Here is a 25,299-nt window from a genome sequence, read left to right as displayed (position 1 = left end):
TGGAGTATTCTGGAAAATGAGCATTCACGGTGTGCCATAACAGGGGGCCGTGCAATGGCAACTCAACCTTTGGGAGTAAACATCTGTCCCGCTCTTTGGTTGGTGTCTGTTCTCCCACCAGTTTGGGAGCTCCAGGGGGACAGCAACCTGCTGCTCTGTTCCCCATGTACCCGTGAGCCCAACACATAGTAGGTTGGAAAGCATTGAGGAAAACCTTTGGTGACAGCTGGTTTGTTCCTCTGCACAGTTCTGGTGTGTCCTCTGGGATCCCCCCTGGGCATTCGCACACACTGTTCCCTCTGCCTGGGTAGCTCTTACTGCCCCTTTGGCTCAGTTAATACCCCATCCCCATTCATAGCTCAGCTCCAATGTCACCTCCTCAGGGAAGCCTTCCCTGATTTTAACACAAGGACTCATCCCCCTGTTAAATGTTCTTATGTCATTCATTCATTCATTCACTATTTTCCCCAATCACTTAAATATTAACTTACTCAACAAACATCCGTGGAGTACCTACTCTGCTCCAGGTTTTTGTTCCAGGCACCGGGGATGTAGCTCTTGTTCATATTTGGGGAGCTCATATTCAGGGATCATTCAACAAATAAGTAAAGAAACTTCAAGCTGTGGTATGTGTTATGGAGTAAACATAACAGGGTGACATGGTGAGAGTGACTTGTGGGAGAGGTGGGGACTGGATGGTTAGATGGCCTCCCTGAAGAGGTGATGTTTGAATCAAGGTTTGAACCAGCAGAAGGAGCCAGCCATAGGAAGATCCAGGGAAAAACATACAGGGAGAGGGAACAGCAAGTGCAAAGGCCCTGAGGCAGGAATGTGTCCAACACAATTGGGAAACAGCCAAGTGGCCAGTATGGCTGGAGCGGAGTTGGGAGAGGTGAGCTCAGGGAGGTAGAGCGATGGCAGATGGTGCAGGGCATTGAGGGCTGCAGTGGGGACCCTGGACTTTGGCCTGGGAGCAGAGGGCAGCCATTGGAGGCTTTTAACCACAAGGTCCTGTGTTTCTTCACAGGCCCAGGCTTCATCACCGTGTGCTATGCTGCCTTCGTGTGACTATTTGAGTGGTGTCCGGCTTTCCACTGTGGGTTCCTAGAGGAGGCAGCACGTTCATTCTGATCCCTAAGTATCTGTGCGTCTGACCCATAGTGCATGTCGTGCTCAGGCTGGGGGTCCCGGAAGCAGATGCTGAGACAAAGATTCCAGTCGCTCATTTGGGAGGTGATCTCAGGCAGTAAGGGGGTGGGGACGTGAGACGGGGAAGGGGAGGCCGCCCATACAGGGTACCTTTTGGGCAGGTTACTGCTGTGGGCGAGCGGGGCTCAATCCCACTGGGGACCTTGGGGAGCCAGTCTAGACTGTGCCTCCAAGCTATTCCCACCAGGGGGCAAGGAAGCTGGGGGCTTTATCCACGAGCTCCGTGGCCCGGTTGTTTGAGGGCCGCTGCCAGGGGCGTGGAGTCTCAGGTACTTCCACTGTCCTGCAAGGGCTCAGTGGGCCACGGTGGCCAGCGAAGGCCCTCAGCAAAGCGATACAGGCGCTGGCGGTTGGAAGCCATTGGTCGGCCAGCAGGACTGAGAGCGCGAGGGGGCCGCCTGCCGTGCTGCATATTCACGCAGACGAATGACAGCTCGCCGACGGGACAGCCGAGGCGGGACATGCCTCTGAATGCCTTAGCATGGGGACCACTTCCTCTCGAACTTTTAGCAAATTCCCAGAGTTCCTCAGGGGGTTAGCTTTTGCTCCAGTCTCTTGGTTTCTGTGTGACTGGCATAGAAGGTTCTGGAAGCTTGCCCTGCCATCCCAGGAGGCTGGGGCTCACTACATCCTGGGAATTTGGAGAGGAGAAATTTGGATTTTTCTCTAGCAAGCAGTTTCCTCAACAGTCTGCACTCCTTTTTCAGCGGTCAGTCTTTCCTCTGACGGACAGATGGACGGATGGGCAGCCTGACAGTGCGGGCCCTGCATTCCAGGAGCAGAACCCTGCTCTCCTTCCCCCACCCGGGAAAACTGGACCGCGTCAAGATGGCACCATGCCCTCCGCCCACCACCCGGAAACTGGCCTCGCTGGCGACGGGCGGGTAGGGAGGAAGGCGGAGCTGTCGGAACACGTCTCCGGGGTGAGCTGCAGGAACGGAATGGGGTGAGCTTCCCCTTGATGAAAATCCCCTGGCCCCGCTAATGGGCCTGTGCGGACAGAGAGGGCGAGGGGTGTAAAGACGCGGTGGGCGGAGGGCTGCCTTCCAGCAGAGGAAACCAAAGAACCCTGCCCATTACCTGGAAGGCCTGAGGCCTCCCGCCTGCCTTGGGAGCCAGGTTAAGTGGCGGCATCCTCCCTCAGACCGGGGCTCCTCGACCGCAGCCCTGTCGACATCTGGGGCCAGATAATTCTCTGTGGCGGGGGCTGCTCCGTGCACTGTGGGATGGTTCGCAGCATCCCTGGCCTCCACCCACTAGATGCCAGGCTAGATGATCAAAATGCCTCCAGACATTGCCAAACGTCCCTGCGGTGAAGAAGCAACCATGGCTAGGGGCCACTGCACTAGACCCACAAGTAGACTGGAGAAAACTCCTTGGGGTGGGTTTGAGCCAACCAGGCAGAAGGGCTGGCATGGGCGTTTGGGACGACCGGCCCCATCCCTCACTCCTGCCCCAAGTCCACTGCTTCTCCTTATTCCTCCCCCGAATTCACAGGTCTGGCTCTGCTACTTCCCCTCTGGATCATTTGGGCAGAGACTTTACCTCCCTGGGCCTCAGTTTTCTCATCTGAAAAATGGGGCTTAGGATTCCTTCCTGCATAGGCTCTTTTGGAGTCATGGTTATAATCATAATGTTAATAATAATTATAAAACAGCTCACAATTTCAGAATGCTTGCTTCGTTCCAAGCCCTAAGTTAAGTGATTTCCGTGTCTTAACGCACTGATCTTTACAACCACCTTGTTAGGCTGGGGCTGACATGGCAGTTCCATATTGGCAGTGCCCAGGCTGCTAACTTGCTGTTCTCCCTTCCTTAGGATGTTGCCCTGGTCTCATGGTGCCAGATGCCTCAAACTCACACCCACAGTCCAGCCAGGGGAAAAGGAAAAGAGAAAGGCATATCCCTTCCCTTCCAGTACAAACTAGAAATCGGCTCCATATCTTGGGCTCACATCCCATTGGCCAGAACTTGGTCACATGGCCACCTGACTACAAGGGAGGCTGGGAAATGTAGTTTTTATTGGGTCAGCCCTGTGCTCAGCCACGAGTCCATTGCTATGGAAGTAGGAGAAGATACTGAGGGACAACTAGCAGTCTCGACTATATCCCATATCACAGATGGGGAAACTAAGGCACAGAATGGTTAAGTGTCTCCTCTAAGGTCACAGAGAAAAAAAGGAAATAAAAGACAATGTGTATAACGTGCCAGGCACCCTGTAAGTGCTCAAAGCCAGTATCATCCCTGCAATTCACAGTTTCAAGGGTGCCCTTTGGAGGAGGATGCTGGAATTTCCTGTACCTCCAGGCCTGATAAATTATCTTCTGCCCCTGAAACCCACACCCTCTAGGTCATCCAGGTGAGACCCATAAAATAAGTCAGAGGTTTTTGGGATAATTTCTCCAGCAGAGCAAAGGACCCCATGGCATCTCATTTTCCTCCATGCCCAGGTGGGAGATGTGTTGAGGCAAGTTCCCAGTCATAAAAATTCCGCTAAACTACAAAGAAACTGAGGCTCAGAGAGGGGAAGGGACTTTGCCAAGGCCACACAGCTGGCTCCTGACAGAGCCGGGACTAGGTCTCCAGACAAGGAACGCTGGCGTTTCCCCAGAGGGCCTTTTCCTGTTTGTCTGAGTCTCATGTTCCTTGATATGTAAGCAGTGGAAGCTGTGTGTGTCTGGGCAGGGCCTGTCACATAGTGGGGTGCCTGGGTGGCGCCACGGCTTTTGCTGGGAACCCCAAAGTTGGTATCTCTGGGTTTTTTCTCTTTTGTCTTGAGTCAGAGGCACTTCCCAAGGCAGGAAAGCCTTCGTCTCCTGTCCCAGGCAGCTGCTTCTGGGGGCCAGGTTGGGGAGGGCGTCTGGGGGTCTCACTGTTCCGTAAGTAGATTTACACTCGATGCCCTTGTTTTCTGTGCGGAAGCCCAGCCCTGAGGCCAGAGCTTCCCTGGTCCATCCTCTTCCCCTCAGAATCTTCTGTGGGGGTGGAGGGGGGAAGGGACCTGGGGGACATGTTTCAGTGCCCCCTGCGGAGGACGCAGCCCTGCCAGGGCTCTGGGGTGCCATCAGCCTGCCTTCCGCACTCTGCTGTCAGCTCTCTCTGGCCAGATCAGCAGGACCCTTCACCCATCAGCCACCTTTCAGCTTTTAAAACCCAGCTGCATCCCTCCTTCTCTGCCTTCTAGTCGCCTATTCTGTCCTTGCGTGTTTATGCCCTTTTCTGTTTTAATCCGTTTCCCACCCCGTTAGTGGGTTTTCTGAAAGAAGCAGAGGTTTACACTGTGGCAACACTCCCGATAGCTGGACCCCTGAGTCCTCAACAGCAGAACCCTGATTTTGTCTTGGGGCGGGAGGTGATAGGTCCAGCCCCAGGGAGAGATTAAGATTGGGCTAAACCAGTCACGCTACCTCACTACTCTTTGCTATAACTCATTTTTCACGCCTCCTTTGCAGCATAGAGCGGACATATGATCCGTTTGGTCAATGATATGTGAAGGGAAATGCTTCCAAGGAGATCACGGGAAAGATTTCCTTCCCAGATTAAAAGAGCTCAAGGAGAAAAAAATTTTTTTTTTACCCACCACCCAACACTTTCTTCCTGTTTTGAACTTCATTAAGGATGTGATGCTTGGGGCTGTGGCAACTATGTTTTGACTGTGAGGCAACAAGGAAAATGACAAAAAGCCCACACACAGGATAGCAGAATGGGAAGGTTGGAAGTGGCTGGATATGGGATGACATTGTTCAGATGCTTCCTTGGCTTTGGAATTGTCTAGTCCCTGAAACTGTCTACCTCCAGACTTTTTGTTTGTGAAATAATTAATTGCCTTTATGTTTAATGCACTGTTAATGGGGCATTCCCAACCAGCACACTTGTGTTTCGTCTACCTTATTTTGGCCCTGGAGTTTCCACCCAAAATTCCAGATGGTAGGACCATTCCTTATTTCCAGGCGTGGTGGAGACCCCCGTGCCCCACCTCCCCTCCTTGGGAGCGGAGGGAGAGCAGCCTGCTGAATCTGCTTGGGTCCTTTGCAGGGTGAATGAGATGTAAAGAAACACACATCTTGGCGGAAACGTTGGCATTTACTCAATTTAAAACAGGCACAACATTTGCTTCTATTTTGGGGCTTAGATTCTTTGATGCTGTGTCAACTCTCAGAGTTTCACAGCATTTAGGGGATTTTTGACTGTGCCGGTTAGAAAGGGTTAGATGCAAGCAACAGAACAGTCATAGTGACTAATACTTGTACGGTGAGCGTAACTTGCCAGATCCTATAATAAGCATTTCACTTACACGAACTCATTTAATCTTTACCACAACTCTATGAAGCTGATACTATCGTTCTCTCCATTCTCCATGGAGGGAAACTGAGGCACAGAGCTAGTACGCGACACAACTGAAACGTGAGGCCAGAGCCTTGTCTGCCAGTTATCAGTGGCTTCAGCCATAAGGACACCTACCATCCACTTAAAAGGAAGTTTAGTGTAGTCAGCCTAGGAGTCCTCCAACCTTGACCTTCCCCATCTTCAGCACGCTGGCTTTTTGCCACCTCATGGTTATAAGATGGCAGCTGGGGTAGAGTATCCCTTTTTCCCATGGGTGTGTCCAAGGGGAAAAGGTAGGGACAGAGGCAGTACTGCCAACTCCTTAGGGGGAGAAAAGTCTCCCTGGAGCAGTAGTCTCTCAGACTTCCTGTTGTCTCATTGGCTGAACGGGGTCACATGCTCACCGTGGACCAATCCCTGGCAGACTGGAATGGGTGCGCCATGACTGGTTTGACCAATCACATTCATCCGCTGGGCTGGGCCGAGTATGGTTGGCACCAATCATGGTTCAGTCAACAAAGAAGATGGGCACAGGTGTTGGGCAGGCGGCAGGTGCCATCTGTCCCGCCCCTGACATTTACTGAGCACGGACCGTGAGCCGGGCTCTGTCCTAAGCTCTTTACGTGTATTATCTCAAAGTCCTCATGCTATTATCATCCCTGTCCATGACGAACAGTTAGAAGCCCAGAGAACTTAAACGACTTGCCCAAGATCACTCAGCGAGGTGAGTGGTGCAGGCAGGAACCTGGGTTCAAGTGCGAGCCCCTTAGAGACCCGCCCTCAGCCCCCCAGAGGGAGTTGCCGGATAAAATCCTGGGTGCCCCGCTAAGTTAGAATTTCAAGTCAACAAAGAAAATGTTTTAGTATAAGAATGTCCCAAATGTTGCCCAGGATATATTTATACTGAAAAATCATTCATCGTCTCTCTGAAATTCAAATTGAACTGGAGATCCCTTATTTTTATTTGCTAAACTTGACAGTCCTACTAGGGTCACCGGGCAGGAAACCTAAGCAGTGGTGTGGGGGGCAGAATGCTTTGTTTGCATAATAAACCCAGGGCAATATCCCTCAGTTCCACAAAGAAATAGGCGTTCTCCATTTTTCATGAACTCTGTCCCCTCTTGGATTATTACTTGTTTTCCTCTTTTTGAGAGAGATATGGGTACAGAAAAGTATGTCCCTGTCCTGAGAAAAACAACAGAGGGTGTGTTGTGATAAACGGCACCTGGCATTCAGCCTCAGGACCAGGGAGGCAGTAGGGAGAGGTGGGGAGTGTGGGGAACCGGAGAGTCCCCTTCGAACACCCCAATCAACATTCCCGGTTGATTGTTGCCAGGAAGGAAGGTGGGCCCAGCACAGTCAAATATTACCGTGTTTTAAGGGAGGTAGACATCTAAGATTTCATGTGAAATCTCTTGATTTGTGAACCCTGGCTCAAATTTAATCAAAATGCCCCGCGGGCCAAAGGAAGCACATTTGCAGGCTTGTGGCCAGCCAGGGGAAAACCTCTGCTGTTTAGTTTCGCAAGATGGGACTGCGACTGCAGCAAAGTTGGGAGCAGAGCAGAGGCTGGGCTGGGGACTGGAGCATGCTGGGGGCCAGGAATTGCAGCCAGACCCGGGTTCAGTTCTCTTCTCTGCCAGATAACTGCTGTGTGATGGTGGCTGGGTTGCACAGCTTCTCTGTTTTGTAAACAGAGTATGGAATTGTATCCATCTTACTGTGAGGCTTCCACTGAACGAGCTGATGTAGGGAAGGTCCCTGGCACACAGCGGCTGTCCAACAAACACTGATCCCCACCCCCACGCTGTCCAGGAAGGGTTCAGGCTTAGAAGTCGTCAATTTGAGTATTGCTTTCCAAGCTCTTTTTCCTCCCTCCCCTCCTCTCTTCCTCCTTCTTGCGCTTCTGTTTTTCCCTCCTCCTCCCACTCCTCCTTCCCTTCTTCTCCTTCTTTTTCTTCTTTAACCAAGTGGCGTATTTAGGACCAGGTGTCAGGAGACCTGGGACCAGGCCCTGGCCCCATTCCAGTCCAGGGTGAGACTCTGGGGAAGGGTGTCCTTCTCCTGGGCGCTTAGTTTCTCCCTCTGTGAAGTGGGCAGGTCTGATTGAAGACGTAGGTGTCTGGGTGCCGCCCGGGTCCTACGATTCCGCGGATCCTTCAAGGGGGTGGGGGCGGGGCTGGCGGCCTCGGCGGTGACGGGCGGGGTGGCTGGGGCAGGAGGCGTGAGTCAGGGTGTGGTTTCGGGGCTGAGGAGCCAGAAGAGAACATCCCGGCACAGAGCACCCACAGGAAGGCAGAGGCCCGAGTCATCAGCGAGCTTGTAAACACCCTCCGAGGAGCTCTGGGTCCCGGCTTGTTTTGAATCAGCTGCAGGCCCCTCCCAGGGATTTGGGGTCAAATAAATCATCCCGTCCAGAACATGGAATCCCTGAGCTCCTCCTCCCAGGCTTGCTGTTATCTGACTTCTGCCCACCTCTCCAGGGCCGTCTCCAGATATCTCCCCTTCATCCTCCTCAACTCTGGCCAGGCCGGAGCCCGGAGAGTTTCTAGAACATGCAATTCTCTTCCTTCCTTTGCACAAGCTGGAATGTTCTCTCCTCCTTTCTAGACCTCACCAAGGTAATGCATCCTTAGTGTTCAAATTTCAGCTCAGGTATCGCCTCCAGCGGGAAGTCCCCTGTGATCCCCGGGTGGACTCGGGCCCTCTTGTGGGCCTGTTTACCTCCCTCCAAATCCCCTGCGACCACCTGTGGGCTGCAGTGATCCGCTTCTGTGATGGCTCCTCTGTCTCCCCTTTTCCTGAGGGCGGGGAGGGGACGGGTCCTTTCTGCTGCTGTAACCCAGTACCTGGCACAGAACCAGACACATAGCAGGTCAGCTGTTAATAGTTATTCGAGGCTAATGAATGAATGAAGCTCTCAGGAGGGTTCCTGTAAATCCCCTGGGGCTCAGGGAGCTCGGCCTTCTCACGATCAGTGACATCACATCAGGTCAGCCCTCCAATAGCGCCTCCCTGCACTCAGGGAAGAAAGTCCCAAACTCCTTCCTGGGCCTTACTGTTTTTCCCAGAATCTAGCCCTGCCCACCTCTCTGACCTTGTTTCCTTCCGGCTGTGCCCCCCACCCCATCCCTGTCCCAGCTCTAGCCACGCTGGCCATCTTTTTGTTTCTTCACCATACCAGGCTTGTTTCTGCCTCAGAGCAACATGCTTTCTGTTCCTCATGCTTGTCCCTCAGGCCATATCATCATTTAGATCTTGGCTATGTTATCTCCTCGTCTTCATTCTCCTCCAGATTATCCTGTTTTGTTCCTTCACAGGATGTATCACTATTTGAAACTATCTTGTTGATTTACAGATATTTGATTGACTTTTTGCTGAGTTCATGACCATGCACAATGGACACAGCTCTTCCTCGCTTCCCTTGCAGCTAGGCGCAGCCATGGGCTTGAGCTCTGGCCAAGGGGTTGAAATTAGGAGTTGTGTGGCAGTTTCTGGAATCTGTCCTAGAGATTCAGTTGGTCTCTGTCCTTTGCTCCTCCTCCTTCCTTCTCCAACCTGCCATCTGGAAGGCAGACGAGAAGGCTGGTGCAGTGGCCTTCATCTTGGATCGTGAAAAAGAGGGTTACTTCTAGAGATGGGAGACTGGTGTGCAGGAAGGAGCCTGAGACACTAAGGGCTTCCTGGAGTTGCCAAACTCATCCCAAACTGCCTACATCTGGACTTCATTCGCACGGGAGAAAAATAAACTCCTCTTTTGTTTATTGTCGAGTTTTTCCAATTAAGTTTATTATACTTATTATGACTACATTTGTATGCCCCGAGCGGTATAATCTGATATAACATGTCAGCTAGAATACATACTGGGTCTTTTTTATTTTAAAATATAGTCTGTAGGGCTTTATCAACTCTGCCCAGAATTTTAGATGGAGTTATCAGAGGAGCCCTGGGCCAGAGAGGGGAGGCCACTTGTCTGAGGCCACACAGCAGGGCAGGAGCAAAGCTGGGGTTTGACCCCAGGGGCCTGGATCCTAAGCCCTCATCCTTGTTTCTTAGAAGTTTCCAGCTTGAGGTATTGATGGACTTCCTCCAGGCTCAGCCAGGACATGGGGCACGGTGATCTATACCTACTCTGCCTCTTTGGCCAAGACAGTCTTATTTCCCAGGGCCCCCCAGCATGCTGGAAATGTAAAAGAAGATTCCAGCTGTGGGGTCTGGCAAGGGTTGAATCCGATCTCTGGGCTCGGCCACTGGCCAGCTGTGCATTTGGGGAAGGCCCCAACCTCTCTGCTTCAGTTTCCTTGTCTAGGAACAGCCCTGGGCAGGTCAGTTGGCCTGCGGGTTCCCTAAGGTGCTGTGTTTAGAATGTCTGACACCTCAAGAAGGATGGGCACTACCCCCACAAAGTGAAAATTTCTGGAACGCAGGCAGTGTCATTGGTGTTAGGAAGAGGTGGCCTACTTAGTGCAAACTTTGGAGTCAGTTCTGGGTTCGAATCCTGGATCTACAGTTAGCAACGGTGTGACCCCGAGTTAGTGGCTTCCCCTGTGGTTTTCAGTCACCTTCCTGGGTCGAATGGCGATCCGTGTGTGTGCTCGTTCATTCGGCACATACGCCCTGAGCTCTCCTTCACGCCGGACTGTCTCTAGATGCTGGAGACTCACAGGGAACCAGGTGCACGACGTCATTCCTCTCCTGGCGCCAGACAATAAAGAAACAGACAAAGGTGTCACATGCCTGGTGACAGTAAGACAGACACAGCAAACCGAAGCAGGGTGGGGGCACCGGAGTAATGGGAGGGGCTCCCTGAGGCGGGTGGTCAAGGACACCGCCCTGAGGAGGGGACATCAGGGCATGAGGTTCTGGGGCAGCTAAGCCTGGGCCCTCTCATTCCCCCGGAACGACTCCGGGCTGCCTCCGGCTGAATTCTTCCGCAGAGCAGGGACCGCGTGGTGGCCAGGTCTGTCCTGGGCACCGGCCCGGGGACGGCTGAGGGAGGCAGCCACTGCTCTCCGTCCTCCACCATTTCCTGCCTGGACTATTGTAGTAGCCCCTCCCACCGGGTCCCCTGCTCCCGCCTGGCCCTCCTACGGTCTGTCCTCCCCATACCATCTCTCTTAGTCCCTCCTGCTGCCAAAACAAATCACTGCAAACTTATGGCTTAAAGCAACACTCATTTACTCTCGCAGTTTCGGAGGTCGGAAGCCAAGGTGTTGGCAGGGCTGCCTCCAGAGGCTCCAGGAGAAAAGCAGTTTCCTTGTCCGTTTCAGCTTCTAGTGGCCGCCCGCGTCCCGTGGCTTACGGCCCCTTCCTCCTCTTTCAAGGCCCGTCACCAGTCTCTGCTTCTGTCATTTTCTCTTCTCTCCACCTTCTCCTCTTCCGTAGTCAGCTCTCACTCTGCACCTGTCTTATAAGGACTCCTGTGATGACATTGGGGCCACCGGGATAATCCAGGGTAACCTTCCCATTTTAAGACACTTAACCAAATCACAGCTGCAAAGTTCTTTTGCCATATTAAGGAACGTTCACAGATTCTAGGGATTGAGACATGGACATCTTCAGAGGGGGGCACCGTTCAGCTAACCAAAGCATCCAAAGGGATCCTATTAGAACCTAAATCAGACCTGCTGCCTCCTCTGCTCAAAATCGCACCACGGCTCCCACCTGCCCATGCAAAGCCCTTTCAGTGGTCACAGGTGCTGCACATCTGTTCACGTGTTATTTCTTGAATCTCATCTCCTTCTCCTCTCCTCCTCCCTCATTTGACTGCAGTCACTGGCCTCCTAGCTGTACTTAACATTCCAGGCAAGCGCCTGCCTCAGGGCCTTTGCACATGCCATTCCTCCACGTGGAACTTTTCATTCCTGCCTCTTTCCAAGGCTGGTCCCTTCTCATCCTTCTAGCCCCATCTCCTCAGAGAGGTCCTGTTGGACACCACCCTCTCTAGAGTGGCCTTTCCTCCTCCCCACAGTGGCATTTAACACAGTCTGAAATGACCTTGATTGTGTATTTGTTTTCTTGTTTATTGTCTGCCTTTCCCACTAGGCTATCAACTGCAAAGACTCAGCAGGGGCTGGGTCTGTCTGCTTCTCCGCTGGGTCTCTAGTACCAAGTATAGGGCCTGGTACACAGTAGGTGCTCAGAATGTACCTGCTCCATGAATCCATGTGCGGTCAATGTCGATGTCCCTCAGTGCTGCTGTGAATAACACACATGTTCATTTCGGGGCAGCCCCACATTCCTAGTGACGTTTTGGCTCGATCTCGTTTCTCAGTGATTGAAGCGCTGTCTTCACAGGTGGAAAGGAGGCGGAGCATCGTCCATACCGAGCAAGCGAGGGCCCGGGACGGAGGAGGAGTCCCTTAAGGTGGGAGCTCTCAGGATTGGCAGTGGGGTCTCGTGATGACAAGCAGGGGCTGAAGGGGGCTTCTTGGGCAAGGGGCAGCCCCTCCCCGTGCCTCAGTTTCCACGTCTATGAAATGGAGATCATAAGAGAACTTGCATCATAGCGGGGTTCTCCACCTTGGTGCTGTCGATAACTCTCCGCTGTGGGGCTGTCCCGTGCGGCATCCCTGCTCCTCAGCCGTGACACCCGAAAGTGTCTGCAGATGTAGCCTGATGCCTCCTGCGGGGCAAAATCACCCCCGGGTGAGAACCGCTGCCCGCGGCATTACCCTGGCGGTTGAAGGAGTTGCTCGGGAAATCGCGGCTGCTCTCCGGTTAAGTGGTAACTGGCCCTGCCCCTCCTTAGCAGGTGGCCTTGGGCAAGTGACTCCAGCTCTCTGAGCCTCAGTGTCTTCATCTATAAAATGGAATAATAACAGCAGTTACCCTCTTGCGGCTGTCGGGAGGATCAAGTACATTAACCCTGTGACGTTCTCAGGACCGGGCCTGGCCCACAGTAAGTGCGTGATAAATGGGAATTCTGAGGGTGAGGATGACAGTGATGAAGGCTTCTGGGAAAAGTTGGAGTGAGAGAAAGGGGTCTTTGCATCTTCACCTTTCCAAGTGCTACCTGTGGTCTCTGGAGGTGGGCCCTGCACTAATGGAGGGCACGTGGGCACAGCTGTCCCCACCCAGGAGGGCAGCTGGCTCAGTCCCTCAGCCCTGCCAGGCCATTTAATAATTAAGCTGGACAAGGAGTGATACGGCCGGAAGGCCAGACGTGACCACGGCCTGGCCTTGCTTGGCTTTGGTGACGCGATGGCCCTGGGATCATGGCCTTCTTGAGCCCATAAACAGGGGGTTGGGCCCCAAGACAGGCAAGGCCAGGCCAAGGTCTGTGCTGGTGGCCTCATGCTGGAGTCACGCGGGGAGGGGGACGGGAAAGGGGGTGCTCCAATTGTGCAGGGAAGAGGGTGCTATGGAGGGAGAGTTGCTCTGCATGGGGGCCACTCCCACCCCGCCCTCACTCTGGGCATCTCGTTTCTCTTCCTGGTGCCCTGTTAACTTCCCCTCCGGTTCACGGAGCACTGGCCACGGGCGGGGCAGGGCTCCGCCACAGCGCTTGACACAGATGGACACCTGCCCCTGCCCACCCATGGCGGGGCTGGCCCCTCCCTGGATGAGCGAGGCCTGTTTCTGTGACTCCATCACCTGGGTGAGGGGCAGAGCCGGATCCCAGCCCCCAGCCCAGGTCTGGGGTCTCGGGAGCACCCGCACCCAGCCTGCATCCCTCCCTGCGACCTCTCCCCTCTCCCCCTCCCCCTGGACCCCATCCTCTCTCTCTCTCTGAACATCGTCCTAGTTGTGTTTCTCTCTCTCTCTGTCTCTTATTTTCTGTCTCAGTTTCTCTTCTTCACTTTCTCGGTCTCCCTCCCGTCCTCTGCTCCCTGCCCTGCCGTCTCTCCCTCTCTGTCTCCCTCTGCCTGCTTCTCCACCTCCTGCCCATCCTTTGGAGGCTGCTTTTGTGTCCTTGGTCTGGGTTGGGGACCGTGCCCCGCCCCGCCCTGCCTTGCCGCCGCTCTCTGCAGTCAGCCCTTGCCCCAGCGCCAGCACATTATGTCCCTGGTCAGACCCTGACGTCAGGCGGGGCCTGGCAGGCGGCCACGGGACGCTGCCGGGCAGGCGGGAGGGAGCGCTGGGCTTCCCGGTCCCCACTGCAGTGGCCGCCTGCCTGCCGCCGGGCCTGGCCTCACAGCGGGGCTTTGGATCTCCCTGCTTGGCTTCGGCTGGCAGGAGAGTGGAGGGCAGGCACTCGCTCACTCGGTGGTCACCCTGCCTGCGAGCGTGGGGCTGCAGCCCCTCCACTCACCTTTCCCCTTCCCCGTGGCCACAAGAGACTCGGTCCCAGAGGGTAGACAGTACAGCATGCGGCCAAGTCCTGGCTGTGTGACCTGGGACAAGTCACCCAGCCTCTCTGAGCCTCGTCTCTGTATAAAATAAGGCCACCAAGGCACCAACCTCTCAGGTCTGCAGGGAGGGTCAACCGGAAAGGTGGCTTACAGCATAGCAGGGGAGCCGGCCCACCACCGCGGGCGCTCAGTCACTGCAGAGTCTGAACAAGCAGTTTTCCTGGAGGGGAGGCTGGCAGAAGTGGGGGTGGGGGTCCGGGTGTCCCAGTGACAGGGGGGCCTGGCTGCTGTGCCATGGGGGACAGCAAGGCAGGAGAGCCCCACCCAGAATACAAACAGTGCCCTGCGGAGAAACCCTCCCCAAGCCTGGCTGCTCTCAGGCCCCATCAGAGCTTGAATAAGTGGTTAAAAAAAATGCAATATTTCTTGTTTGGTTTGTTTGTTTTTCCCCCTAATTTTCAAAGCAATGTCATTTCCTTAAAGGACATTGGGAGGGCACCCAAGCTTCCTGTTTAAAAACAGACTTTAGGATCAGACAGATGTGGGGCAAATCCAGCTATGTGGCCTGGGGCTAGTGGCTTCACCCTCTGAGCCTCAGTTTCCTCATCTGTCAAATGGAAATAACGAATGAGAGGGTTGTTGTGAGGATGAAGCAAAAACACGTTTGTAAAGCACCCAGGACGGGATCTTCCATGGTAAGTGCTCCATATACAGTATCCTTTTTAACTTTTTAAAATTCTTCTTATTTTAAATATAGAAGATATAGAAAAGTACAAAGAAAAAAACAAAAGGTTACCCAGAGAGAATCACTCTAAGATGTTGGTGGGAATTCCATCCAGCGAGCATATTTATATTGAGATCCTACTGTTGCCTGTGTTCTCATTTTTCGTGGAAAGAAAACTTGACTTGAAGTTTCATTTTAAAATATCTTTGCTTATTATCATTTTCTGAATACATACGCATTCAAAGGGTTCAAAAGGCGTCCGGTGAGAATCGAGGTTCCCTTCTACCCTCACCTCTGGAAGCAAATACAGTCACCGGTTTCTTATGTGTCCTTCCTTCCCTGGTTTTAAGTCATCTTCGGACATAATGATTTCCAACCACCCCCACACGCACTCATTTTGTTGCTTTTTAAAATTCACTCGATCAGAAAGCATGACATTATAAACAAATCAGAACCTACAGACAATCCAAAGAAAGGGGAACAAAAGGAAAGTGGAGTCCCCTGAAGCCTTTACGCCTTTCACATTTTGGAGCACATCCTGTGGGCTTTTCGCAACACTTGATGTATGTGCACATTCTTGCAGCACGAGGTGTCTGTCCTTAGCACCGATCAAAGTTTGAGATGACACATTTGTGTACTGATCTGATCATTATCTGCCCTCCCCACTGTGCGGTGAGTCCCAGGAGGCAGGGACAGCCGTGTCTGCGTCTTCCATACCCGGCGGTGTGCGGGCACATGGTGGATCCATAATGAATATTTTCTAAACGAATGAGTGAATTTTCAAAAGGGATTATACCATATATAATACTACCCTGTGACCTATTTTTTTTTTTTTTTCGCTTAACATGTCGGGTACATCTTTCCACATCTCTGCAGCAAATCTCCGTTTTCCATGTCTGCACAGAGTCACCACAATAAACATCTTTTTGATGTTGGCCAGAAGCTTCTTCTACCCCCAACTGGGAAGCTCTTTTTCAAACTCAGATCTGTTAACAAATGCCATATGATCCACCCGCGCCCCAGCCCTTTGGCCGATTACTTTCAGCCTGACACTTCACTGGTTACATGGGCCCATTGTTTTCTGGGACAAGTCAAGATTTACTGTCTGTTCCTGACATCATGTTTTTCCAGAGAAGCTTAAGAGTGAAGAACTCGGCCCTCCCCACCCGCTGTTTCCGCCAGTTAAGAGTTCTGTAGATTTGCTGAAGTTGGGAAACTTGGTGTAACCCTTGCCTCCCTGGCAACCTCACCCCGAGAAGCACACGCCAAGCTCGTTCCTACCTCAGGGCCTTTGCACTGCCTGTTCCCTGCAACTGGAATGTACTTCCCTTGGATATTTGCTCAGCTCTTCAGGTTTCTGCTCAAATGTTACCTTCTCAGAGAGGCCTCCAAGGCTGGGCGTGGTGGCTCACGCCAGTAATGCTAGTGCTCTGGGAGGCCAAGGTGGGAGGATCGCTTGAGGTCAGGAGTTCCAGATCAGGGAAGCCTCCTCAACTATCTTTCTAAATTAGCACCCGAAGTCACTTATCCAGTTTCACACTTATTCACAAGACATTTGCCACTACCTGGCATTGTGTTATACCATGTTGTATTGTATTATGTTATATTAATATGTTTGGTTTTCTTATTTATTATCTGTCTCCTCCACTATGAGGGCAGGGACTTGGGCCTCTGTTTTCTTTTCTTTTTTTCTTTTTTTTTTTTTTTTGAGACAGAATCTCACTCTGTTGTCCAGGCTAGAGTCCCGTGGCGTCACCCTTGCTCCCAGCAACCTCCAGCTCCTGGGCTCAGACGATCTTCCTGCCTCAGCATCCAGAGTAGCTGGGACTACAGGCACGTGCCACCAAGTCCAGCTAATTTTTTCTATTTTTCTGTAGAGACGGAGTCTCCCTCTTCCTCAGCCTGGTCTTGAACTCCTGAGCTCAAACGATCTTCCCGCCTCGGCCTCCCACAGTGCTAGGATTACAGGCGTGAGCCACCGCGCCCGGCCAGGGCCTCTGTTTTCTTTCCCACAGTAATCCCCAGCACCTAAAATAGGGCCTGGAGCCCTGTAGGTGCGCACGAAATAGTGGTTGAATCAATAAACATTAACTCCAGGATTCCAAGGTTTCTCCCAAGGCTGAGAGCCAAACGTCATCGTTCATTCATTCAGCATTTATTACTGAGCATCTGCTGTGTCCCAGGGCCTGTCCAACAGTGGGTGGCAGGCACGGCCTCCTCCTGAAGGATGTGGGCCAGTGGTCATGGAGACACACCTACATCAGATAACACCATCCATGGTGACATGCAGCTCGGTGGTGGAGTGAGGACAAATCTTGGGGTGTGTGATGTGGGTCCCCATTGTAACTTAGCCCTGCAGAGCTGGGTAAACCACACGAGTGACACAGCTGGGAATGGCATTGTTGTCACCTTTGCTTTTCTCTGCTGTTCTCCCACTGTAAGTGGAGGAGAAATAAAACAGTGATGCTGGAACTCTCCTTACATCCCTCCTGCAAGCCCAGTCGGATCTTTTCTCATGGAGCCCTGCTTTCCGGCTGCCTCACCCTTGCTTACACTCTGCAGGGAATTTCCTGCCTTCGTATCCCGAACCCCTCCAAAGGAGGTGCCAGAAAACTGGCTTTCCCAGCCTCGCTTGCAGCTTGGGTGCAGGCATGTGACTGGAACATTCAGTTAGAGGAAAAAAAGAAGAAAAGAGAGGTGCGGGAGAGAATCTGGTCCCAGAGGATGTGGCGGAAGGGGTCCTTGCGTAGAATGCAGGCCTACACCCAGTAGGGCTCACTGGGGCTGCTCGCCCCAAAACTCGGGCCTTGTTCATGGCTGTGAAGCCTCCAGTCCTGGCCCTGGGACCCCCCAAGGGTTCCGTGAACCACTCCATAACCTTTAAAAAACTCCTTTTCTGGGTAAACTACCCAGAGTGGTGGATTCTGTTGCTTGCAACTAAGATCCCTTGACTGACAGTAGATCATTCTAGGCCTCCTAAGCTTCATGGTTACGACTTTTCATCAATGTCTTTTATTCTGGAACTATCAAAAATGACTATCTCAGACTCATTTTTGGTTGCTAGAGGGAATGACTTTGAACGTTGGAATCTTTACCCTGGCCCCAAATGGATCCTCATGTGTCCTGCTGGGGGAGGGGATACATGTCAGCTGAACCATTTTGGAAGGTAGTTTGGTTATAGGTATTAGCAGGTTTAAGAATGTTCATGAAATAGAAGATTGTGTCTCTCTTATATAAAAGGCATGTGGAGGTGGCAGCCCAAGGCCAGCAGGGTGGCTCCACAAATTCATCGGGGACTCAGGTTCTGTTCTCCTGTTGTTCCACCTTGGCCCAGAGGGCCACTCAGGTTCTGGCCATCCCGTCTGCACTTCGCCCGGCCAACTTGGAAGTTACTTATATCCCATTGGCCAGAACTTAAGTCACATGGACACCTAGCTGCAAGAGAGGCTGGGAAATACAGTTTTTTTCCTGGGCCATATGCCCAGCAAACACTTGCAATTTCTACTGCCAAGGAAGAGGGAGAGATCAGAGAATTAAGGGGAAACATCGGTCCTGTCACAATAGGCAAATATTAAAAATAATATCAAAGAAAACTTTGTAATTATATGAAAAACATGATTTTGTACAATTTGGGAACAGCAAGGTTTGAAATTGTGTACAGAATGTGACTGCAACTTTGTAATAAAATTTCAAAAGGGAGAAAGCCACTCAAAGAACAAAACTGCTAGAAAATTGGTCTTTGTGGGTGATCCAATAAAAATTTTTATTTTTTCTTTCTATTCTCTATTTTTCAAATTTTCAACAATTGAGCAAACTTAACTTCCCGAAAAAGAATCCCTATGCAGATTACATAATCCACTTGAGCTACAGTGTGTGTTGCGCAAGTTCTGTCCTCAAATGTGCCAAGGCAGCCAGATAGGAAAAGAAGAAATGGAGTGATTTCTAGTCGTAGACGACATTATCGTGAATGGAGAAAAGTCTAAGGTACTCACAAAAAGCAACGAGGAAAAGTGGGACCTGGGGCTTATTACAGGCTCAAGTCACAGTGATGCTGAAATACGAGCTCCGTGACCTTGGGCAAACCGCGAACCTCTCCACGTCTGCCTCTGTGCAACGGGATGGCTAGCAGCGCCCATCGCCTAGGGCTGTGACCAGGGCTCACAGGAGGTGGTTCGTGGAAACAGAACTTCAGCTGAGCATGACATGAGCTGCAGCTAGGAGTCCACAGAAGCAAGGAAGGTGCCAAGGCAGGAGGTGGGGCCTGGTCTGAGCCTGAAGGGTGATGTGGGGTCTGCTCAGTTAGCACCCCTCCTCTGGCTCCCTGCAGAACACGAGGGCCAGACCCAGGGGCCCCCAGGAGACCCCTCCCGCCCAGCCGGCCGTTTAGGGGGTCGAGAAGGGAGGAGAAGGACAAAGCAGCCAGGACTCAAGCCCTGTTTCAGCGCAAGGCCCTGGGAAGCTGCCTGGCCGAACCTTGGAGACTGTCACAGTGACCAAGGTCCATCGGTGACATTGAGGTCGTTCGTGCAAACGTGTGTTCCATTTCTCTAGGCAGTCTCGTTCACAGAAAAAAAACAACTCCACTGACATGACTAACGGTGGGGTGCAGAGGGGGCGGCTGAGATTGCCTCCCATGCACGGCGCCCTGGTCACTGGTGCTGGTGGGAGTGGAGTTAGAGGGGAGAGGTCGGAGACGGTGTCAGCGGCCAGACCTTGCAGTGCCTAGTAGGCCTCGGCAAGGACTCGGGGTTTGATCTGAAGGGCAATAGAGAGCATGTGAACTGAGTTCAAATGGGTTAAAATTCATGACTTAAAATCTCCAGATGACTGGTGACTCATTCATCGGCTTGTTCATTCATTCATTCAACCAGTATTTGAGCGCCTACTCTGTGCCAGGCACTGTTCCAGGCGATGGGGAAACAAAGATGAACATCACAGGCACAGACCCTGCCTTCCTGGGGCCAGAAGGGACGCAGACCCTAAATCGGATAATCAGACGATGAAATGCAAACGGCGATAAGCCAAGCCGGGGGGATTGTCAGACACATAAGCTGCTCGTTTCCTGCTTGACTCAGCCGGTATTTACTGAGCACCCACGTTTACTGTGCCGGGCACTGTGCTGAGCGCAGGACAGACCCAGGCCCTGCGCCTCGACAGGTGCAGGAGGCAAACCTACCAATGGACCACAGGGTCGTGAGACAGGTGTGGTCAGGGTATGCAGAGGAGCGGGCTTCCTGGAGGAGGGGGCAAGGCGGAGGCAGTTAGGTGAGGGACTGTGCGTGGAGGTGAGGGAGAGAGGCAGGTGGGGGTGTCTCTGGTGGCCTGCTGGGCTGGCGGGGAGGAGGGTTGTTGGGAGAAGATGCTATCGCCTTGGGAGAAGGTCGAGACCCATTGGAAGGAGACCCAAGGTGGCAGACACTGCCCACGAGGTGGCTTCAGAGGGCGGAGGGTGTCTGCAGGGCTCTCTCTGTCTCTCCATCTGTGTGTGTCTCTCTCTTTGTCTCTGTCTCCCCCTCTCTGTCCGTCTCCTCTCTCTGTCTCTCTCCGTATCTGTCTCTGTCTCCCTCTGTTAGCATCTGACGGTCTCTCGGATGCTCTCACTGTCCCTCTCAGCCTCTCCGTCTCTCATTCTCTGACTCTCTTGTCCCCGCTCTTGTTGTCTTCGCGAGATGTCAGTAAGAGACAAGGATACCGGGAAAACCCCAGGCGGGTGGGCAGAAAGCAAGGTCAGGGCACAAGGACAGCTGAGCGCAGGGACAGGCAGTGACTGAATGTTCTGTTTTGGAAAGACAGCTCCGGTCAGGGGCGAAGGTGGCTGACCACGAAACCCGATAACCTGGCCGAACCCCGCTCCAGCCAGGCCTCTGGCCGGCTGCCCGCAACCTGGCGGATGCGGCACAGGATTTTCCCGGCGGGAGGGGGAGACGGGGAGAAATGGCCCCTGGTAGCTTCTCCTCTGTCGAGTGGGACCGACAGGAAGGTGTGGAAATGAGCGAATTCTCAGGGGAGACCTCAGAGCGGTTGAGAGCAGGAAAGCCCCACTTACTGCTCCACGCCTTCCAGGCTTCCACGATTCAGTAAGCGCTTACTGTGTGCCTGGCTCTGTGCCATGTGTGTCATTACTAACCCTCTCAAGTAGGGCATCATGATTTAAGACCAAGGACTCTGGAGCCAGACCGCCTGGGTTTGAATCCTGGCTTTGCACATGCCGACTGATCTTGCATACGCTACCTAACCTCTTTGTGTGTAAAACAGTAAGAAAACATCGCCTCTCTCATCCACTTGAGGTAAAAATTATTGCTAGTCAATGCGTGTCAAGTGCGGGGGATAATGCGTGGCACATAGTAAGTGCTCAGCAAAATGCGGGCTATTGTTATTCCAGCTTTGCGATTGAAGAGCTCATGCTGAGGAGGCAGGGGAGTCAAGTTCAAATCCTGGCTCCGTCACTTCTTAGCTGTGACCTCGGTTAAATCGCAGAACCTCTGTGGGTGTCAATTTTCTTACCTGTTAAGTGAAGACGCTCTTAGTACTCACCTTGTGGGTGACCGAGAGGGTCTGTGTCCACGTAGACGGAAAGCATGCGCCTTACTGAGGAGGAAGGTGAGTCACCAGGAGGTTCGTTTCTTCTCTGCCGTGTGTCCCGCAGGCTCTGGGCCCCTCCTATGTGCCGGGTTCGCGGAACACCTGTGACGAGCCGGGTCCCCTGCTCTTCCTGCCCTGCAAGACAGCCGAGAGCCAGCCGGAGACGGCGCGTGCCCCTCGCTGCTCTCCTTTGGCCCCGGCCACAGCCTTTGGAGGCAGACGCTGTCATCCCGTCGCGCGGAGCGGGAGGCTGAGGCCCAGGGGAGCGAAGCGGCCGCCCAGGCACAGGTGTGCGCACCTGCTCCTCTGCGCTGCTCCCGACCTCGACGCCTGTGACAACCCCACCACCTTCTACCCGGTCGAGTCTACTATGGCCTCGACCTGCCTCACACGCTCGGCCGTGGAGCCCCGGCCCACAGCCGGCCTCGGCAACAGCGGCGCCAGGCAGAAGCTGCAAGCCCGAGGGAACCACGCGGCTGTGCCATCCCCGAGCTCCTCTCCCCATCCTTGTCCCACGCCAGCAGCTGAAGGAAAGGACAACCTGGCCACTGGCCCCCACCACCAAGGCAGGAAGCAGGTGACAAGCACAGGCAGTGTCGAGGAGGGGACAGAACGGGGTCTGGAGCCCCAGGTTCTCACAGCTGGCTGTGTGACTTTGGACAGGGCACTGCCTCTCTCTTGGTCTCCTTATCTGTAGAATGGGTGCCATCACTGCAATACCTGCCCCTTCCGTCGGCGTGCGGGATGGAGAAAGCCGAGTGCAGCGCGAGGCCCAGGACAGGTCCCCAGAAAATGGCAACTGTTCCTATTGTGCAGAAGGGGCCGCCGCAGCCCTCTCCCCCGACTCCAGCCCCTCAAGCCCGATTTGGTGCCTCGTGGCCAATGGTGAGCCGCTCAGGCGACAGTGCAGCAGTTAAGAGCACGAGCCCTGGGCCTGGCCCCTGGGTCAAATCCCACCCGTGCCGCTTGCTGGCTGCGCGGTCCGGGGTAAGCGACTTAATCTCTGTGGTCCTCAGTTTCTCCATCCCTTAAACGGAGGCGCTCATGGCCCTCTGCTCTTCGATTGTCGTGATGACCAGGTGACTTAGCGAACGTAAAGGGAGGATCTTGCCAGGCACACGAGAACCACTAGAGAAGCATTTGCTGCTCTTCAGGCATCGAAGAGAAGAAGGGACCTGGTAGCTCCTGTACCATTTACAAGGGACTCTGGGCCAGGGGTGGGGTGGGGAGCTGGAGAGGAATCCTGAGCTGACCCAGCAGGAATTTGGGGAAGCAAAGCCCGCCACACCAGGGATGGCTTTCGTACTGGTCCCGTGTGGCCCCGGGACGGGCCGTCCCACGCCCCTCCCTCCGTGGAGCCCAGCGTGGTGCTTGCGCGTCTCTGAAAGGCAGAAGTTCCGTCTTTCCAGTAGCTCAGCCTCAAACTTTGGAGTCATCCTTGGCTTTGCAGTTTCTGTCACATTTGGTCCAGCACCATGTCCTGTCAGTTCCACCTTCAGAACAGAGCCGGTCCACGATCTTTGAGCCTCCGCACCCCCACAGCCGCCCCCCCGGGCCCATTCGCCATCATCTTTTGCTTGGACCACTGCAGTCACCTGCCCCTGGTTGTCCTCCTCCCTCGTTGTCCCTGACGGTCCATTCTCCACACCCAGCCACAGGGATTATTTCAGACCCTAAGTCAGACCATACCCTCTTCTGTCCAGAACCCTCCATGGCCCCCACCTACCCCAGAGAAAAGCCCAGGTCCTTCCCACAATGTGCAAGCTCTGCAGGATCTGCCCCTTAGCTCTATGACCTCACTTCCTCCCAGGCTGCCCCTCGCTCACTCCGCTCCAGCCACACTGGGCCCTTCATGGTCATCCTCACACATGCCGGGCACTACCCAGCCTCGAGGACCTTGCACTTGCTGTTTCCTCTGCCAGGAACGCTCTTCCTTCAGAATTCCCCGTTGCCCAATCCCTCATCTCTTTCAAGTGTGTGTGCAAATATTTGCTCGGTGAGACCGTCCCTGCCCCGCCCCCCACCGCCCCATGTAGACTGGTACCTCTCTGATGCTCTCTATGCCCTTCCCGGGTTTATTTTTCTCCTCAGCACTTATTGCCATCTGAAACGTGATATATTTAACTTATCTATTAAGGATTATCCTGCCTTCCTCCCCCAACCCTGCAACGTCAGCTCTGTTCCCTGCTGTGTCCTGATGCATGTGGGTGATGGATAAACTAGTCGAATGTGTCCCCTTAGGTGCAGATGGAGGAAGAACGTGGGAGCAGGGGTGGACCGTGGGGGCGGGGTAGACCGTGGGGGGGCGGGCGTGGAAGCCGGGGCCAGGAAGGAGGCTCCTGCAGGGCCAGGTGAGAGAGGCAGGGCTGGGCCAGGGCCGGAGCAGCAAGGACACGGGGTGCGGGGAGAGCAGCGGAGGGGCTGGGGAGGAAGTCTCTGGCCTGAGCATCTGGAGGGATGGAGCTGCCGGTGACCGAGCTGCGCGGCTGGCGAGAGGAGCAGGCTGGGGACAAGTTCCATGGCAGCCACCTCTGAGTGCTTGCTGGTGCCAAACACTGCTCCAGCAGCTCGGGACCCAGCAGAGTGGGACACAGAGCCCCTGACTTCTTGTCGCTTCATCTCCTGGGCTTGTGTGGCAGCTCTGCCGCCGACTTACCAGGAAACAGCCAGTGGCATCACTCCCCGAACCTCAGTTTCCCCCTCTGGGATGATGATCCCTCCCTCCCAAGGCGCCTGCAAGGCTCTGTGAGCTGATGCCTCCGCAGCGCCTGGCATCCAGTAGGCGCTCATCAGAGCCCGTTGCCTCCCCGTGCACCACGCTGGCTGTCCCCCAGGGGACCGTGCGGGGAGCGTTATTTTTAAGCATGGCTCCGGCGGGCTGGGCTGTGGCTCCGAAGGCCGCGGAAAGCCCACAGCGCTAGCGACATCCTGGCTTGCTCGACGCCGGGAGACCACAGCGTGGAAACATCAGGGGAGGCCGCCCCACGTCCGTGCCCTGCCCGGTAACGCTTTATGCGAAATTGTGTCATTTCACCAGATGCTGTTTATAAACAGCACTGACCTTTCCCAAGCAGGGCCGCGGGGGATGCGGCCGCAGCCAGTTTCCCCACCCCTCACCCCCCAGGACCTGCCGCTGACCCCTCCCGCTAGCCCACATCACACAGAGCCACGTCTGGCGCTGGCCTCTGGCCAGCCTTTGCCTGGATGTTCCAGCACCTCCCAGCACCTCGCAGCTGACCAGCCCTGAAGTATTTTTAAACCCTGGCCTCGGCCAACCTCTTTGTCACATTCCGGTCGGGGCTTGAGTTCAGTGCGTGCCCCAGTTAGGGGAGCTGGGGGTTTGGGATTTGCTGGACAACAAACGTTTAATCAAATCCCAGAACTTGTGGGCCTACTGTGTGCCAGGACCCGTAGTGTGACTTCCGGGTCTACCTCCCAGAGCTGTCTTCAAGGCGCCCACTGCCTGGTGGGACACGGTGACAGGCCCACACCATGGCAAGCGCTAAAACGGAGGCTAAGACGGCAATTGCCACTCAAATATCCACGGGACCCGGTGGGTTATGTCAGGGAACGAAGTGGCCCAGCGCGATGCTAGAGGGAGGGGTGGGGCTGCGGGAATGGGCTGAGCTCATGCCCTGTCCTGGGGGGTGGCGGCTCCCAGCTCTGGCCTCCGTTGTCACGAGGAAATTGGGCCCATTTTGCCTGGAGATTCTGATTTTCCAAGAGAAAGATTTCCAATCTAGGTTGATATAAGATTTCATGCAAAAGCAAAAAACTCTTGACTTTTAAATGTTGGCAATGAATTTCATAAAACGTTGAAAACATTCTGAGAGCCAAACGAAACCTGTCTGGGGGCTGGACTTAGCCCACAGAGTCGAGTCGAGGCAGGTTGTGCTCTCCCATGCAAACAGGCGCGTTATAAAACAGTCCACAGATACAGGCTGTGCGCCTGCCATGGGCTCCTGCTGCTGCTCCAGGCCCCAGGAAACAGCAGGGAGCAGGGCGGGCACCGTCTTCGTCCCCACACCTCGTACGCCCGGTGGGGTTGCTGGAGCAGCTCCCGCGGGCTCCGATTCTGCGAGTTAGCTGTGATGCACGGCCGTCGCTGAAGACTGAATTATAGGAACTCACGACCAAACACATTGAATAAAAACAGAGATGACAA

At 54.0% G+C, this 25,299-nt stretch overlaps 1 protein-coding gene across 6 annotated transcripts; it reads right to left on the bottom strand.

Annotated features, from left to right (window-relative positions):
- Positions 1 to 7,971: 7,971 nt before the first annotated feature.
- Positions 7,972 to 24,147, bottom strand: LOC105818632. Of its 6 annotated transcripts, none has more exons than XR_001137907.1 (4): positions 21,087 to 24,147; positions 10,716 to 12,336; positions 10,097 to 10,229; positions 7,972 to 8,383 (listed from the first exon to the last, which is right to left on the bottom strand). XR_001137907.1 is itself a non-coding variant. In XM_012654711.1 (2 exons), the coding sequence occupies exons 1-2, from the start codon at positions 21,841 to 21,843 to the stop codon at positions 12,173 to 12,175; spliced, it is 921 nt and encodes a 306-aa protein (XP_012510165.1). In that variant the 5' UTR covers positions 21,844 to 24,147; the 3' UTR covers positions 9,254 to 12,172. The 6 variants fall into 6 exon arrangements, 1 of the variants encoding a protein (XP_012510165.1); XR_001137908.1 differs by lacking the exon at positions 7,972 to 8,383 and having other exon boundaries at positions 9,254 to 10,229; positions 10,716 to 10,954; positions 11,685 to 12,336; XR_001137909.1 differs by lacking the exon at positions 7,972 to 8,383 and having other exon boundaries at positions 9,254 to 10,229; positions 10,716 to 10,937; positions 11,685 to 12,336.
- Positions 24,148 to 25,299: the final 1,152 nt, after the last annotated feature.

Source organism: Propithecus coquereli, unplaced genomic scaffold (genome assembly GCF_000956105.1).
Source record: "Propithecus coquereli isolate 6110/MARCELLA unplaced genomic scaffold, Pcoq_1.0 Scaffold444, whole genome shotgun sequence".
Taxonomy (NCBI): domain Eukaryota; kingdom Metazoa; phylum Chordata; class Mammalia; order Primates; family Indriidae; genus Propithecus; species Propithecus coquereli.
This window is presented reverse-complemented; position numbering and strand designations above follow the sequence as displayed.